Here is a 17,109-nt window from a genome sequence, read left to right on the forward strand (position 1 = left end):
ACCCAATATGTAAAAATTTTATTAGAATTTAGAAAAGTAGCTGAGGTTTGGTTATTATGTTTTTTTGTAGCTGCTATTTTTGCAAATGTAACAGAAAGTACAGCCATATTGGTTGTCGCTTTTGAATTTGAGACTGATGGCCAATTTCAATTTTGTTAACATAACATCTCAAGTAGATAAAGTGACAATTCACCAAGAAGCTTTGTGTGTGATTTCACTAGTGGCTAGTATGTAAACTGCAATTTAAAAAAAATATATATTTTATGTTAAAGTGAACCTCAGGTCCCCACAAAAAAAATATAATAGCGATAGTAGAATGATTTTTAACTTACCTGGTGTCCAACCTGTTGTTTCTTCTCTCTCCATTGCCTTGTTCTCGGTCCCCACTGTCTTCCATCCAACATGGCTGCCGCTGTCTCAGACTTGCACGGGGAGCGTAGTCTACTTGTCTGAGACATGCCCCTCCTCCTTCACTGCCCTCTGAAGTGTCATTAGCAATGGACCAGCACTGACGTCATCAGCAATGGTCCATTAGAGGGCAGTGAAGGAGGAGGAGGGGCCTGTCTCAGACATGCAGACTACACTCCTTGTGCAAGTCTGAGACAGCGGCGGCCATGTTGGATAGGAGACAGTGGGGATAGAGAACGAGGAAATGGAGAGAAAAGAAACAACAGGATGAACACTAAGTAAGTTAAAAATCATTCTACTATCTCTAGCTTATTTTTTTTTGTGGGGACTTGAGGTCCGCTTTAATATAAAAAACTGTTTTTTTAAAATAAATTTAATAAACACCTAATTTAATATAGCATTTTACGAGTATACATTCCCTTCAAAATGAGGAAAACGTATGTACCCTCCCTGGTCCTCTGTGCTTTCTGATGTGTTTACCCTTACCTTTGCTGGAATTTGGTTAATGACACCAATGTCTCATGAAATAAATTGAATACAATATCGTGACATACTAGTAAAACCCATGACAGGCTACAAGTTCTATCACAATGACTGGGTAGCCACACATAAACACATTTAGCATAAACATTTTGTGACTGGGTAATGCAAAATCATGTTTATTTCAAAGCTCTTATTCTTACGCCACACATCTCAGGATATGCTGAGATATCAAGGAAGGTAAGGAAGGATACATCTCTACCTTCAGTCCGTGCTCATGAGTTCTGACACTAAAAATACAGAAACAATCTCTACCTCCGATTTAATTTACACTTAACTATGCAGACAGTCACACATATAACTAAGCAAATCAAAACCGCGGCTGCACATACAATAGCTGTCACTGCGGTTGCATCAAGTTTACTGTTATTTGGTGGTGGGGAGGTATCTGTGTCTCGGGTAGGCCATGAAACATCAGCAGAAGAAACTGTAGTAGAATTAGTAGAATAAACAGTAGTAGAATTAGTAGAATAAACAGTAGTAGAATTAGTAGAAGCATCAGTAGAAGCATCAGTAGAAGCATCAGTAGAAGCATCAGTAGAAGCATCAGTAGAATAAACAGTCGTAGAATTAGTAGAAGCATCAGTAGGAGCTGGCGTTGGAGGGATGAAAAGCGCTGCCTGGGCTATGTTTGATATTTCTGATTTCTGAGACATTTTATCAACGGCAACCAAGGCAAAATACAAAATTGTTCCATTTGCTATAACTATAGTTTCTGGTACAAATGTAAATATCTCAGTGGATCCTGCTGGCTGAGGAGTAACACTAGACATATTGATGGAAGATGATTCAGAAAAGTTGTCTCTGAGATCTTTGGGACTGGTGCTCATTCTTAGTTCATAGCTTGTAGCTGGAAAGACAAAATACAACATATTAAAATGGACATAAAACACTAATGTCAACTACATGTGTAAAGAAATTGTAACATTACAATAATGATAATGATCCTGATGATGAAACAATGGAGTTTACAAATAGTTTAATAAAAAAATTGGAATATACACAATGATTTTAGGAATAACCTGCTTAAGGCTCTGTTCACATTTGCGTTGGGGTCCCGTTCTGACGTTCCATCTGAGCTTTGCGTCAGAACAGGACCCTGAACAGACACAAACTGACACAGACGGAAACCAGAGGTTGCCGTTTCCACCACCCTTGGTTTATTCTACTACGCTATTGCTTCCGGCAAAGCGACGGGTCTGGTGCACAACAGAGACAAACGGAAACCACAGGCACCGGATCCGTCACCATTGAAATTAATGGTGATGGAAAAGGAAACCTCTGGTTTCCATCTGTGTCAGTTTGTGTCTGTTTAGGGTCCTGTTCTGACGGAAAGCTCCGACTGGACATTACAACGGGACCCCAACGCAGATGTGAACAGAGCCTAAGTCTCAGTTCGGAGCCCCGTCAGATTTGATAGGAGGAAACGTGTTGCACGCAGCACTATTTTCCTATCAAAATAATCGACACCACAACAGGACACCAACAGACACCATTATAAGTCAGTGAGGTCCGTCAGGCTCCGGTGGAATTTGTTAAGAACGGACACAGTGATTCCCCCCATAGTAATGAGGTTGGGAATCATTAAAAAAATGTTTCCCCATGATCCCCTTTCTCTTATTTCAATCTCAAAGAAGCTTGGTGTAGGGGTGGGTAAATCATTCTATATTCTAGCCAAGATTTGTTGACTGCTTTGCCTGAACCCATGATAAGCATCCATAAGGACGTCTATAATATAAAAGTGACAGTTCTTACTGCTACAGTTTTCTGGGAAACCTCTGACCAGGTTCCAGGGAAACCCGGATGGGAAACACTGAAAATGAAAATTGCACACTAGGTAAACTCACACTTGGAATAAGAATGTAACAAACTTCAAAAAGTTTCTTCACAGCCAAAAGTAGCTAGAGATGAAAAAACCTTTATGCCTTCCGAAGCTGACAGAGTGTGAAAATTATTAGGGAGGAATTCATTTCTTTTACACATTACAATTGTATTTTATTTCATAAGCTTGTTAACCATGGAGCAAGTGACACAAGAAGTGTAGCTGACACCAGACCTAGTGATGAGTGAATTACACGTTCTTACTATATGTTCCACTAAAAAGAACATAGCATTTTTTTGGTCGGGATGGGGAAGGGGTTATAGTGGGTAAATTGGTATAGAATTGTTATATTTTGCAATTATTTGATCTGCAATTTTTTATTGAATTATCTCAATAAAGAATTAATAATGAAAGAAAAAAAAGAAAAAGACCATGGTATTGTGTAAGATTTGGCAGAATTGGTGCAGATGTTCAGTGCAGATTCTGCACCGAAAATCTGTTGCAATTTAAAGTGCAGTACATATGGACAGGGTTTGCAAAATCCCATCTACATTAGCGGAACAGGTCAGCATGGAATCATCGGGTGCTACAGATTTTCAAGTCCGCAGCATGCTTATTCTTTTGTAGAAATGCAGGGGACTTTCCCTGTGGATTTCACCCATGCAATCTATTGGGTCAAATCCAATATAAATCTGCAACAAAATTCACATGTAACACAAAATTAGTTATGTTTGAACTCGTCTTAAGGTTGCGCTCACACATGCCGTACTTGTACTGTATTTCCACAGATGCTGCAGAAAACGTTACAATGTATGCCTACGGTAAAAAATATTCTCCCCATACAAGAGCTAAAGAATTCTGTTTGAGCTGAGGAATATTTTTCCCATAGGTATACATTGTATTTTTCCGCAGCATATTTTTACGCTGCGGAAATACAATGCATGTATACCCCATATGAGCGCACCCTTAGGGTAGGTTCAGATGTAGTGGAATCATTGTGCCATTTGCTGCAGATCCACTGCAAATACATTGCATATTGTGAAATTCACTGAAGAAATCTCGGAAAAATCCATGAGATAGAGCATGTTGTGGATTTTAAAAAATCTGCAAGATGCCCTAAAATATTTTTCCACATTTTTTTTTTACTGGGTGTGATTAGGTTTTCTGAAAGAGATAACTGATATCATGTTAGTACTAAAATTGGTCATTTTAGATATCTAAACGCTGCAATAATAATCTTCCGTACTCTTCCGGCAGGATTCATCAGCAGAATATAGTTTGTGTTACTAGGATCAAAATGGGATGACAGCAAGGAAGAAAACGGAGGCAGAGGCAGATTTCATTGCGTAAAATCCGCAGCATAATACAGTAGTAGCAAAGTGGATGAGATTTGAACAAATGTCATCCACACTCTTCGTAAATGATAAGCGGAAAAAAACACGCAGAAATTTACATGAAAATTCGCAGAAATTGACATGTGGTACGGCTTTTTAATCCACAGCATGTCGATTGTATTTGCGTAAACACTGCTTATTTGCTTAATAGTAGATGTTGCACTTTTTTGTGACGGAATAGCAGTGATTCCACAACAAAAAAACGCAACTCCAAAAAAAAAAATCTTATACTTACCCAGAAGTCTGTGTTTCTTTGTCCAGGCTGGCCTCCTGGGATGACGTTTCATCCCAAGTGACCACTGCAGCCAATCACAGGCTGCAGCGGTCACATGGGATGAAACATCATCCCAGGGCTGCAGAGGCTCATGACGACAGGATGTCGGAAAGACGCGTTGCCATTGTAAATATCCAGTTTGTTTTTCTGTGCAGTTTTTCTGCAGCGGACATTTAGACCAAAAAAATGCACCATAATTTGTAGCGGTTTTTCGGACGGAATTCCCTGCGGCGCACAGGGCGGATACGCTGTGTGCTTTTACGCAGCGTATTCGCTCTGTGTGAACATAGCCTTAATCTGAAACTTCTGTTTCTCGCTCATGCTGCTACTGAAACCCTACACAAAGGTATGTTTAAACAGCTTTCCAGGGTTCCAATCTAGCGCCGTCAGCAGTTTTGCATGGCTTATTACATAAAAAATAGACATACCGTTTCCCTGATCCAAGTCATCACCAGTGGCCGTCCACGTTAGCGTAATGGATGCATTTTCAATTTTTGCAAATAAATCTGATATCTTTTCTGGTTTATAGATGTCTTGTGGGATATTAGGGGGAATGTTAGACACATCAAATGCTCCACCTGAGGCTATCCGACTGAATTCTCCCAGGTTCAGGTTATTATCATCCACTTCTGGTCTTGGAGAATTCAAAGTGACTGTACCTGCCGTGAAATTATAGACATACTTAGCAAAGTCATGTATCATATAGGTCTTATATACATAATCATTGACAATTATAGTTCTGACCTGCAACATGTGAAAATATTGTAGAGAAATTGCATGTTTTCTTTTAAACACCGAACATATATAACATATAGTATAGATAGATTTAGAATTGTGCAGTTTTTCCAAGCAAAACTATTTTGATAGTAAGGTTGCAGAGCTATTCAAATATATTTATATATCAATTATTTTGCAAACTTTCTTGTTTCAAAATTCTACAGGTTATTTTGCAATCATCTTCCATACAAACCTATGTGTCTGCATGGTTACAGATTACAAATAAACCCTGTGTGTAATCTAATCCTGCAGTCATGTGTTATTCCTCTCTCTGCTCTTCTACTGTCTGTGAGTTTGCAAGAAGAGAGAAAGAGGGAGGAGAGGAACACATGAAGACTCATAGGTCTGCATAGGAGCTGTATACACTAAACCAGGGGTCTCAAACTCGGCCGGGTAAGTGGGCCGCATATAGAAAAAATGGGAAGTTGACGGGCCGCATTACTTTCAAATTTGATACAATACAAAATTATTGTTAATCAATTAGTTATTTGAACTACTAGAACACTATATTACTAGAATAATAATTCTACATTACTATAATAATAGCGCTAGGTTTAAAATTTGAGATATTTCTCCACGTGCTTATTTCAACAATCCAGCTTTCCAGGTTAAGTGTCGCTAAATGCAGTCCGGCGGCTCAGTTAGCACACATGTCAAGATTGGGCAGCCCCTTTTTAGATAGTGCCGCAGTGCCCTCTGTGGATGCTGCCGCAGTGCCCTCTGTGGATGCTGCCGCAGTGCCCTCTGTGGATGCTGCCGCAGTGCCCTCTGTGGATAATGCAACACACCCCTAGATAAGGCCACAGTGCCCTCTGTAGATAAGGCCACAGTGCCCTCTGTAGATAAGGCCACAGTGCCCTCTGTAGATAAGGCCACAGTGCCCTCTGTAGATAAGGCCACAGTGCCCTCTGTAGATAAGGCCACAGTGCCCTCTGTAGATAAGGCCACAGTGCCCTCTGTAGATAATGCAACACACCCCTAGATAATGCCAGTGTCCTCTTCAGATACTGCCACACACCCACTTGTAGATGCTGCCCCAGTGCCCTCTGTAGAGGCTGCCCCAGTGCCCTCTGTAGAGGCTGCCCCAGTGCCCTCTGTAGAGGCTGCCCCAGTGATGTCAGGGGCTTGCCCAGAGCTGGAGTCCCGGAGCAGAGCCGCTTCTGGCACTCTGCCTGGGATTCCAGCTCTGCTCCTGACATCACTGTCCATATATGGACAGAGATGTCAGGGGCAACCCCAGAGCTGGAGTTCCAAGCATAGCGCTAGTAGGCTCTTCCTGGGACTCCAGCTGTGCTCCTGACATCACTGGGACTCCTGCTATGGGGAAGCCCCTGACATCATAATCGACTGGATAGGCCATCAATAAGTGATCGATCGGGGTCCGACTCCCGGCACCCCTGCTGATCAGCTGTTTACAAGCGCTGCTTTCCTTAATTTCCTTTACTGCTCACATTGTGAATCGCCGGCACACTCGTACCGTCGCTTCACAGTATTACAACCTTCTCCCATTCACTTCAATGGGAGAAGGCTGTAATACTTGTGAACCGCTGTTACAAGTGTGTCGGCGATTCGCAGTGTGAGCAGTAAAGAAAATAAAGGGGAAGCAGTGCTCGTACGAGCGCTGCGGCCTGTTCAAAACATCTGATCGGTGGGGGTGCTGGATGTCAAACCCTGACCGATTACATATTGATGGTCTATCCTGAGGATAGGCCATTAATATTTGGGACTGGAAAACCCCTTTAACTTTTAGTGATATATGGCAAAGTGTTAAACCTGTTTTATTTGAGGTTCTATTGCTTACGTTAAATCATTTACTAGGTGGTCGCAGTGGTCTTGACTACATATAGGTGCAGGGGCATAACTAGGAAAGACTGTGCCCCATAGCAAACTTTTGACTGGGCCCCCCCCCCTCCCCTGGGTATCACACAACCCCCCCCCCTTGTAGATAGTGCCTCCCTGTAGATTCCGCCACACAGCGCCCCCTATAGATAGCACCATACAGCCCCCTATATATAGCACCATACAGCCCCCCCTGTAGATAGCACCATACAGCCCCCCCTGTAGATTACGCCATACAGCCCCTGTGGATAACGCCATACAGCCCCCCCTGTAGATAACGCCATACAGCCCCCCTGAAGATAACGCCATACAGCCCCCCTGAAGATAACGCCGTACATCCCCCTGTATATAACGCCATACAGCCCCTCTGTATATAACGCCATACAGCCCCCCTGTAGATAACGCCATACAGCCTCCCCCTGTATATAACGCCATACAGTCCTACCCCTGTAGATAACGCCATACAGCCCTTACCTGTAGATAATGCCATACAGCCCCTATGTAGATAACACCATACAGCCCCACCCTGTAGATAACGCCTTACAGCCCCCCTGTAGATAACACCATACTGCCCCCCTGTAGATAATGCCATACAGCCCCCTGTAGATAACTCCATACAGCCCCCCTGTAGATAACGCCATACTGGCGCCCCGTAGATAACACCATACAGCCCCCCTGTAGCTAACGCCATACAGCCCCCTGTAGATAACGCCATACAGCCCCCTGTAGATAACGCCATACAGCCCCCCCTGTAGATAACGCCATACAGTCTCCCCTGTAGATAACGCCATACAGCCACCCATGTAGATAACACCATACAGCCCCACCCTGTAGATAACACCATACAGCCCCCACCCTGTAGATAACACCATACAGCCCCCACCTGTAGATAAAGCCATACAGCCCCCTGTAGATAACGCCATACAGCCCCCCTGTAGATAACGCCATACTGCCCCCCTGTAGATAACGCCATACAGCCCCCAATGTAGATAATGCCATACAGCCCCTCTGTATATAACGCCATACAGCCCCCCTGTAGATAACGCCATACAGCCCCCCTGTAGATAACGCCATACAACCCCCCTGTAGATAACGCCATACAGCCCCCCTGTAGATAACGCCATACAGCCCCCCCTGTAGATAACGCCATACAGCCCTGTGGATAGGGGATGCATATCTTTTGTAGGAACAACCCCTTCAGTGGCGTTGAGCTGTAGCAGTCATAACGGCTGCTAGTGGAGTCTCCGGCCATGGGGGGGGCCGTGCCGGCAGGCAGCACGGGCCCCCTCATGCTACAGGCCCCGTAGCATGTGCTACGGCTGCTACAGTGGTAGTTACGCCACTGTATAGGTGTCTGATGTTTATGTAACGAGATTTAGCATTAGATTGTCACCTAGGTGAGTGTGAATCTGTGTGATAAATCTGGTAGGCCTTTTCAATGACGTAAACTAAGGATAGCAAACGTCACAGGGATTATTTGCTATCACTTAGAAAATTGTTAGGTAGAGACAAATCTTCATAAATGACAAAAACTAATCTCTATATAAAAAAGCAGTGTGATAAAGACGGGAAATTCCTTGCCCTATGCTTCTTTTTTATTAACTGCTTGTATTTCTACTTGACCCAGATCTGAACTATAGTCAGTATCTGTACCAAACAAACTTCACTTGTAGTTGTTACTGGCTTGTGTTGCCACACACACCTTCCACCTTATTCATATAGTTTTGTGGTTGTCATGTGTCAGAAAATGCAATGCTAGTTATAGAATAGCTGTAATGTTTGTATGAATAAAGATTTTTAAGGCTGTGTACCCCTTTTGAAAGGATTTTATTTATTTTTTTTTAAATAAATCATTGCGCGTATCACGGACGTATAACACGTTCGCGTGAATAAGGCCTAATATGAATGCACATATACATAGAAGCTGTATCGTTCTGTCTGAGCCGAGTCCGTCAGTTCAGCTGAACTAATGGGTCGACTGAAGGCTGTTCCTGCGTGTCTCTGACATACAGGATCCACCTAATAACAATCACATCTAAGTTCATAACTCGCACGGGTCTATGTTAGTGAATGGGGCCATTCAGACTGTCAGTGATTTTCACGCAGCGTATGTACGCTGCGTGAAACTCACGACATGTCCTATACTTGCCCGTGTTTTGCGCAGCACGCACCCATTGAAGTCAATAGGTGCGTGCAAATCACACGCAGCACACGGAAGCACTTCCGGGTGCCGCACGTGATGCGCGATACAGTAGTAAAATAAATGAATGAAAACAGAAAAGCACCTCCTGCTTTTCTGTTTGTAAACATAAGAACAGAGTGTCATCATGATGCCGGCTGCGTGAAAATCACGCAGCCACGCACCATATGCGGATGCCACACGGACCTTTTGCACGCGCAAAACGCAGTGTTTTTTGCACGAGCAAAACTGACACGTCCGTGTGAATAAGGCCTAACAGTACTTATTAATCCCCACCTATATCACATGTACAGCCACTATACTATACCTTGCAAAAGCATTCAACCCCCTAGATTACAACAGACTTGAAGATGTTATTGCAGAATATGGTAGTTCAAATACTTATCTGTAGGGGTTGAATACTTATGCATTATTTCAGTTTGTAATTTTACTTTATTTAAGTTATATTTGAACATTTTCTTTAAGTTCACAAAGGTTTGCAATACAAAAAACTGTCTGGAACAATCTGTGTAAGTGTCATTTGTAATCCAGACAGATCTGCTGACTTGGCACTGGATATACATCATTGGGGTGTAAAGTTATTCTATTCAGCCATTTGTAATCATATCTGGATCTAGAAATTAAGCGTTTTACCCAATATGGCTGCCATTTAAATTCTTGAGAGTCTCAAGAGACAAAACTTTGGTTTCCAGGGAAATTAAAGCATTAGCACAGACCCAAATGGTAGATAAAATGCACAAAACTCTAGTCTACCATTAGCAAAGAAACTTTATTGTCTCAAATTAATAACTCGTTTCAAGGTACACACCTCTTCATCAGAGGAAACGAGACATAAGAACCCAACAGTACCATGTGTGGTTAAAATAAGCCAAAATTGGTGAAAGAGGGCAGGTCCTGGAGTGGAAGCCGTAGTGAGGACAAGTACATTTGAAAAAGTAGTTATATAATTATTAATTAAATTTAAAAAGTGTGCCACAGGAGAATATTTCAACATCATCTCTTTAATGACGGGTTCCTCAGATTTTGTAATCATGTGCTGAAATTCCCATACAAATTACAGCATGTAGGTAGAATAACACAGAATTTATTTTCAGGGTCAACAAACTCCAGTACAATGTAAAAAATGGTTAATTAAAACACAGCGTATCCAGACTAGAAGCTATAGTTCATGACTGCAGGATTTCAAGATAAAACATATCAAACAAATTCCACCTAAATCCAGCTATAGGTTTGAACAACTGGAAAGGAGGGAGATGTTCAGGATTTTCAAACTTATCACTCTTATACCTACAGGGTTGAACAAAGCTCTGGAGAACGTCTACAACTAAATATGGACCCCTAACACCTTTGATATCTGTCAGTTTGAAGTAGATACCACAAAGTTGGTCTTCAAGCCTCGGTGTATTGTATAACCGCACATTAGATCCATCAACTGTACATAACTTCACTGTTATTGACGGTCTACTAGCGGACTCAATGACTCTTCATTCATGTTATTAAAGTTTTTTCATGTTTTGTATATATCTATGCATGTTCATTTATCATAGGGTTCTGTACGAGTCTAATCATAAAATCAAATGACCTTTTATTTGACCAATATCATTAATGTCATGCAATTGATAAACATTTATGTGTTTTATTTGTTTTTTATACTTATGCACGGTTAGTTGCCATATGTCTTTGCATGAGTTTCATTATAACGTTGTACCTTGTACACCATTTTTACTTTTTTATTATCTCATGCAACAGTATCAATTTGAATGTTTTCCAACCAGTGTGTTTATTGAAACTTTTTATCAATCCCCAATTTTCATCCCATAGCTAAAGTCCCCAGCATCAACAATTCCCGCAGATATATAAATAACAAGATGTATTACACATATACTATAAATCTTCACCGACATCCATAACACTACTTTCTCTAGTCCCCATGCTTCCCTCAGCTTTCCCTCAGCTACACCCACCAATAGCCACTTATCAGCATCACCCCTATGTGCCATCCACACTCCCTAATCCCCCTCCTTCTGATGTCCCATAACCCCTCCCCTACCAAACTGTCATCCACTTTATAAGTCAGCTGTTTTCCGGCCCATTGAGAGGCCGACCACTACCAGTCCCTCAGTGGTGCTGCACAATATCCAGTTACCCACTGCTGCTCCTCCAAAACATACAAACATCAGCTTTCCAACTCAAATAAATGCCCACAACGTCCACTTGCCCATCAATTGCACTTCAATAACACATCAATTACCATTACGTCTTTTGACAGCCAGCTATTACACTACATAAATCCAACTGATCCACACATCCACATGCCCATACAGTTTAAATAACTTTCATCACGGCCATCCACATAACGCCTCATAGTTTATCATGTTGCATCCTTCCCATGTTAGCGTCCTGTCACCTAGCAACTGACCATTATACCCAGTGCGCAAACGGTAGCATTGGGTTGTCATCCCAACCCCCTACCCTGCTACAACTCCATTTAATGTGCATGCACCGTCGTCCCATTGCCTAGCAAACCAGGAGTCCTGCCTTAACTTTCCCTAATACATAGGCATGAGCATGTAATTACCATGCCAACCCGTTCCTCAGCACGTAATCCATCTACTTATTAACGTCTGTATTCTGTTATAAATTCCAATCATTTTTCATTCAATACTGAATGATCATTTTTGTACACACTTTTTTAATATACTTATGAATTATATAACTAATTTCACAAACGTATTTGTCCCCACTATACCAGCCTCTCCAGTACCCGCCCCCTTTCCCAATTTTGGCTTTTTTTTTTAGGTTATTTTAACCATACATGGTACTCTTTGTTTCATTGCCTTTTATGAAGAAGTGTGTACCTTGAAATGTGTTATGAGTTTGAGACAATAAAGTTTGCTCATTATACACAAGAGCTTTGTGCATTTTATCATCCATTTGGGTCTGCTCTGAAGTTCTAAGAAAACAGTGAGGTCTGTACCCGCAAAAATCGGAGAAGGCTGCACACTGAATTTTTACCCATCACATTTCAGTTTGGTTGTTGTGTCCCAAACACAACCCATACAAGTGAGCATACTTTCACCTATCGTTTATTTTTTCATGGGTTGCTACATACTGTCCTATGAGGTGCTCTGCCTGTTTTCTCTTTTTTATAGCACTGTACACAAGAGGCAAAACAGTCTGCCAATAAAAATATAGTGGATTTCAAGACCGAAAATGTATGTTTTTCAGAATTCAGCTAAGATAAATATTTATTTAAATAAATAAATTAGATCTAATCATACCATTATCAACATATCCTGGGATATAAAATGCATGACTTCCGCGCACTGCCAAACGGCTTTTGCCCTTTACACCTTCAACGCGCACTTTTAGATTATATCTTCCATTTATTTTAAATGCAGTAAAATACCTCGAGTAGACACCATCATTCTTAACAATGTCCGCACCTTAAATTAAGCAAAAAAGATTAATAAATATAAATGAATTATAACATTTTATGCCAAGAATAAGTTTGTTCAATAAGTTTTTTTTATAATTTATTTTTCTTTTAATAATTTAAGACATAAGGAACATTTCCCTTGATGGACCGCCATATGTAAAATTGTATGTTTTCTTAGTAGTCACCATTCTATTTAGTGCTAATGCAGAAATGAAATGTGGGCCATGGTGAGCAACCACAGAAGCACCAAAAGGTATATTTTAATATGGGTTGGGATTATAAGAAATTAATTTTATATGGGAAACCACCTTTAATTGTTCATGTTGAGAGCGTACTACCAATTTTTCATCAGCTCCAGTGGTAAATAGAAAGCAGTAAAGCCTCATGCATCCGAAAGGTATAAAAATTAGATACCGGTCAGCTCTCTGTACGGATATATTTAGACGTGAAGGTTTCTGTATGTTATTACTGTATGAGTTCAATGTGTTCCGTACAGGTGCCAAATTTCCTGCTATAAAACCATTCCTTCTTGCCAGTAGAGGAAAATGGTACCCATACGGTACCTGTCTCAATTGACTTTTATGAGGGAGAATTTACGCAGAATCTGATATTTTGATACAGAGTACATCTCTGTACAAACATACAGCTTCACACCAAGGTATGGGAACTTCCATAGGATAACATTACCACTGCATTACAGCTTCATACCACTTGGAACTGGTACAGAGCCGTAATACAGCCATGTGCATGAGCCCTAACTGCTAGATTACTGAGATGTTTAACCACTGTTAGATATTCCCTTTAATGATTATAATCCACCTCCCTTATAATGTAACTGTTTTTGATAATTTCCCCCAATTACTTTATGGAAGAACAGCTATAGATATAGTCATTATAGATATCAGTATTTACCCTCTTACATCCTACTTATGCAGGGATTTTTATAGACTGTAAATAGGTTGGCTGTGGGTCGTAAAGCATGGCAGATGGGAAAAAAATTCCTGATGAGATAATAATGTATTGTAATAGTGGAAGCCTGCTAAAAACAGAGCATAATATACACTATATAACATACCTGCACCATTATCCAGAAGTTCCAGATTCTCTGGCGCTCCAGACGCTGGCTCAATTGTTGCTGTTACCTTTGCTCCTTTCACAGGTAACAATCCTTGACTTACTGCTGCATATACAATCATTGGATTTGGGTAACTGTTTGTGACAGTGTTCATATGGGTATTAACAGTAATTGGTGGCACATTTACATCTGCTGCCTTAGAGCTCACAATTATACCTAGGGCTTGGTTTGATGCAAGAGAATTACATAGACTGTATTCCCATTGCCCCATCTACAAAGACAAAAAGTCAGATCACTTTATGCATCATTTATAAGTCTTTATTAATATATAGGGAACAAAAAAATCAGAAACAGATAACCAGCGACATTAATGAACTAGAAATCTGCTGCTACACCACAGATTTTTTTTTTGTCATCTATTTCTTTTAGATTTCTAAATTTCAATAGTGAGAAGAACTAATTTCACCACACTGTGTTCTGCAATGCAGGAATATTAGACAGTAGACTGTAGTATGAGAATCACCTCCTGGTCATTCTCACACTGTAGTCAGTTCACTCTTCTCAATTGATTCTCATGCTCTGATTGGATGTTATATGCCAATTTATCAGATCAGCCAATCAGTATGTATGAGGCATACCACTTCTTACAAGTATACCTTACCTCTGCTGTTCCTGGGATTGCCAGCCTAGAAGATTTAGAAGTGGTGTCGCTGGTGAAATTTGCCTGTGTGTATAGATTTCCTTTAGGATCTTGTAATTTAATATTTGGTACAGAGGTTTGAAAGGTTACTACAAAGAAAGTGTCATTTCCCACTGTTGTGTCGATGAAAACGCTGCCATTTAAACACTCTTTAGTTTTAAGTATTGATGCTGTGCTTTCCAGCTGTAATGGAAACATAAAAGTAGTAATACATAGTATAAAATAAGAATACATTTAAAAAAAATTGTCCAAATATTTAAATGGATGGATTAGTGGGAAGCCTTGGAGTGAACAATATGCTCAAGAGAAATTTGTGAAGAAAAACAACAAGTTCTATGGGGACAAAATACTTCTGACACACAAAGAACAGACCGGAGGAGCAGAGGGATCTCCTCCACTCGTCGTGGGAATGGGAATAGGTGAGTAATTATTCAATTAGGCACTATAGGGGCATTATACTTGGTATAGGGGGTAGCTATGGAGGCATTATACTGTGTGGGGGCCATTAGGGGGCATTGTACTGTATGGGGCAGCTATGGGGGCATCATATGTGTGGGCCAGCCAAGGGGGCCATTATACTGTGTGGGCCAGCTATGGGGGCTTTATCCTGTATGGTGGCAGTTATAAGGCATTATACTATGGGGCATTATACTGTATGGGGAAGCTATGGGGCATTATACTGTATAAGGGCAGCTATGGGGCATTTTACTGTGTGGGGGCCACTATAGGTGCATGAAATTGTGTGGAGGGCACTATGCTGTTTACGTAAGCCTGACCCCGCCGGATGCACCTCTGCAGTTGTAAACATGCATTGGGGGCCCACTGTGTTGGGGCCCACTGAGATGTGTCATCCCCCCTGTAGTAAACCCCTAGCTACGCCTCTGGCTGACAGGTACAGTAACAATGAACAACAAACTGAACTGTTGCAACTGCTTCCAGACAACTGATGCCAAGATTAATAGTCACCAGATAAAAAAACAATTCCCTAAAGAAACCGGACAGACCACAGAAAACCTCAACACTCGTTTCGTGTGTACCTTTTTCAAAGTGAGTTGCACAGTGGCGTGCCCATTCAAATCAATGACAAAGACATGAGGATCCAGAATAGAGGACCCACTCTATTAACTCAGATTTATACCCTAATAGGGTATATCAAAAGAGATTTTCTAAACTGGACCCTTTTAATGTTAACTGAGTAACTATTGTACATTGCCGACAGAATAATATTGAAATAAATTACCTGGATTGACTGCTGAGAGATATCTCCATTTCCACTTGAAATCCCAGTGAATGCATTAATTAAACCATTTGCATCTAAATTTTCACTTGCTGAATATTGACTTCCGCCTGGAAAATTTGTTGATAATTTAATGAAAGACATTTTTTATCTTTTCATTACATTGATTTTTTTTAATCCAAATTCTTAATAAATCTATACCACATCAATTGAAACTTACCCTCAAATTGATTTACGGATCCAAAGAAAAAGTAAGAATTGCCCCTACTCCCAAATCTTACCTATGCAGACTACTACACAGCGAGTGACCATGTTTACAATAAAGCGCTGTCACCACCTCAGCACAATAGAGTCCGACGCAGACGCAGTCAGCGCCACATGGAACTAATGGAGAGTGGAAGAAGAAGCCCAGGTCTAAAGAAAATCTCATCTTACTGTGCTTATTGGCCAACCATGATTTACCAGCAGATTCTCTGCATTGGGCTCCATTGTAGTCTTGTGTACTGCCTTCATTAGGGGCTATATATTGTGCATGACTAACAGGATTCTTATTGTAATAGCCTAATATTATGCAGTTATTGTAGCTATTATTATTGACATTGTATTTGTTATTTTTCAATAATTATTATTCAATTCTGAATTAATTACAATTATATATTCAATTCTAATTATATCATTTTAAAAACACCTATGAATATTATAGTACAGTTAGGGTATGTTCACACGGCCTATTTCCGGCCGTTTTTTGGGCCGTAAACGCCCGAAAAATGGCCGAAAAATCGGAAGTAGAACGCCTCCAAACATCTGCCTATTGATTTAAATGGGAAAACGGCGTTCTGTTCCAACGGAGCGTTTTTCGCAGCGTTTTTTTATGCGTAAAAAAACGGCCGCGAAAAAGAAGTGCAGGACACTTCTTGGGACATTTTTGGAGCCGTTTTCCATAGACTCTAGTGAAAAAAGCTCCAAAAACGGCCGTAAAAACGCCGCAAAAAATGCTGCGAAAATCGCGAGTGGCACAAAAAACGCCTGAAAATCAGGAGCTGTTTTCTCTTGAAAACAGCTCTGTATTTTGAGACTTTTTGTATCTGCTTGTGAACATACCCTTATAGTTGTGGATAGTTAGTAGAATATACAACTCACCTGTTTTTTCTATCACATCTTTTAGTGATTTGACCCAATTTGGTCCCAGATTGATAAAACTTATGACAACTCCACTTTCATATATTTTGGGAAAGCATAGAGTTGGGTCATAGTTGTCCTCTCCATCCGATAATAATACTATATCAGTGCCATGTGATGAATTATCAAATCCTCTATTAACCTAATAGTAGTAAAGATATGATGTTACAGTACGAGTAATAACAATGTGAGAAAAATAAACACAATCATTTTGATCATGATTAG

General features: G+C 40.7%; 1 protein-coding gene across 1 annotated transcript in view; it reads right to left on the reverse strand.

Annotated features, from left to right (window-relative positions):
• Positions 1-1,199: 1,199 nt before the first annotated feature.
• The window catches only part of LOC142657449 (calcium-activated chloride channel regulator 1-like), a 50,775-nt gene continuing 34,865 nt past the window's right edge, over positions 1,200-17,109 (reverse strand). The window contains exons 8-15 of the mRNA XM_075832480.1: positions 16,846-17,026; positions 15,709-15,815; positions 14,430-14,651; positions 13,769-14,039; positions 12,536-12,700; positions 4,867-5,097; positions 1,448-1,798; positions 1,200-1,306 (exon numbers count right to left, since the gene is read on the reverse strand). Coding sequence (XP_075688595.1) covers positions 1,200-1,306; positions 1,448-1,798; positions 4,867-5,097; positions 12,536-12,700; positions 13,769-14,039; positions 14,430-14,651; positions 15,709-15,815; positions 16,846-17,026 — 1,635 coding nt within the window. The remainder of the gene's footprint in view (positions 1,307-1,447; positions 1,799-4,866; positions 5,098-12,535; positions 12,701-13,768; positions 14,040-14,429; positions 14,652-15,708; positions 15,816-16,845; positions 17,027-17,109) is intronic.

The sequence above is a fragment of the Rhinoderma darwinii genome, chromosome 7 (assembly GCF_050947455.1).
Source record: "Rhinoderma darwinii isolate aRhiDar2 chromosome 7, aRhiDar2.hap1, whole genome shotgun sequence".
NCBI classification, from domain to species: domain Eukaryota; kingdom Metazoa; phylum Chordata; class Amphibia; order Anura; family Rhinodermatidae; genus Rhinoderma; species Rhinoderma darwinii.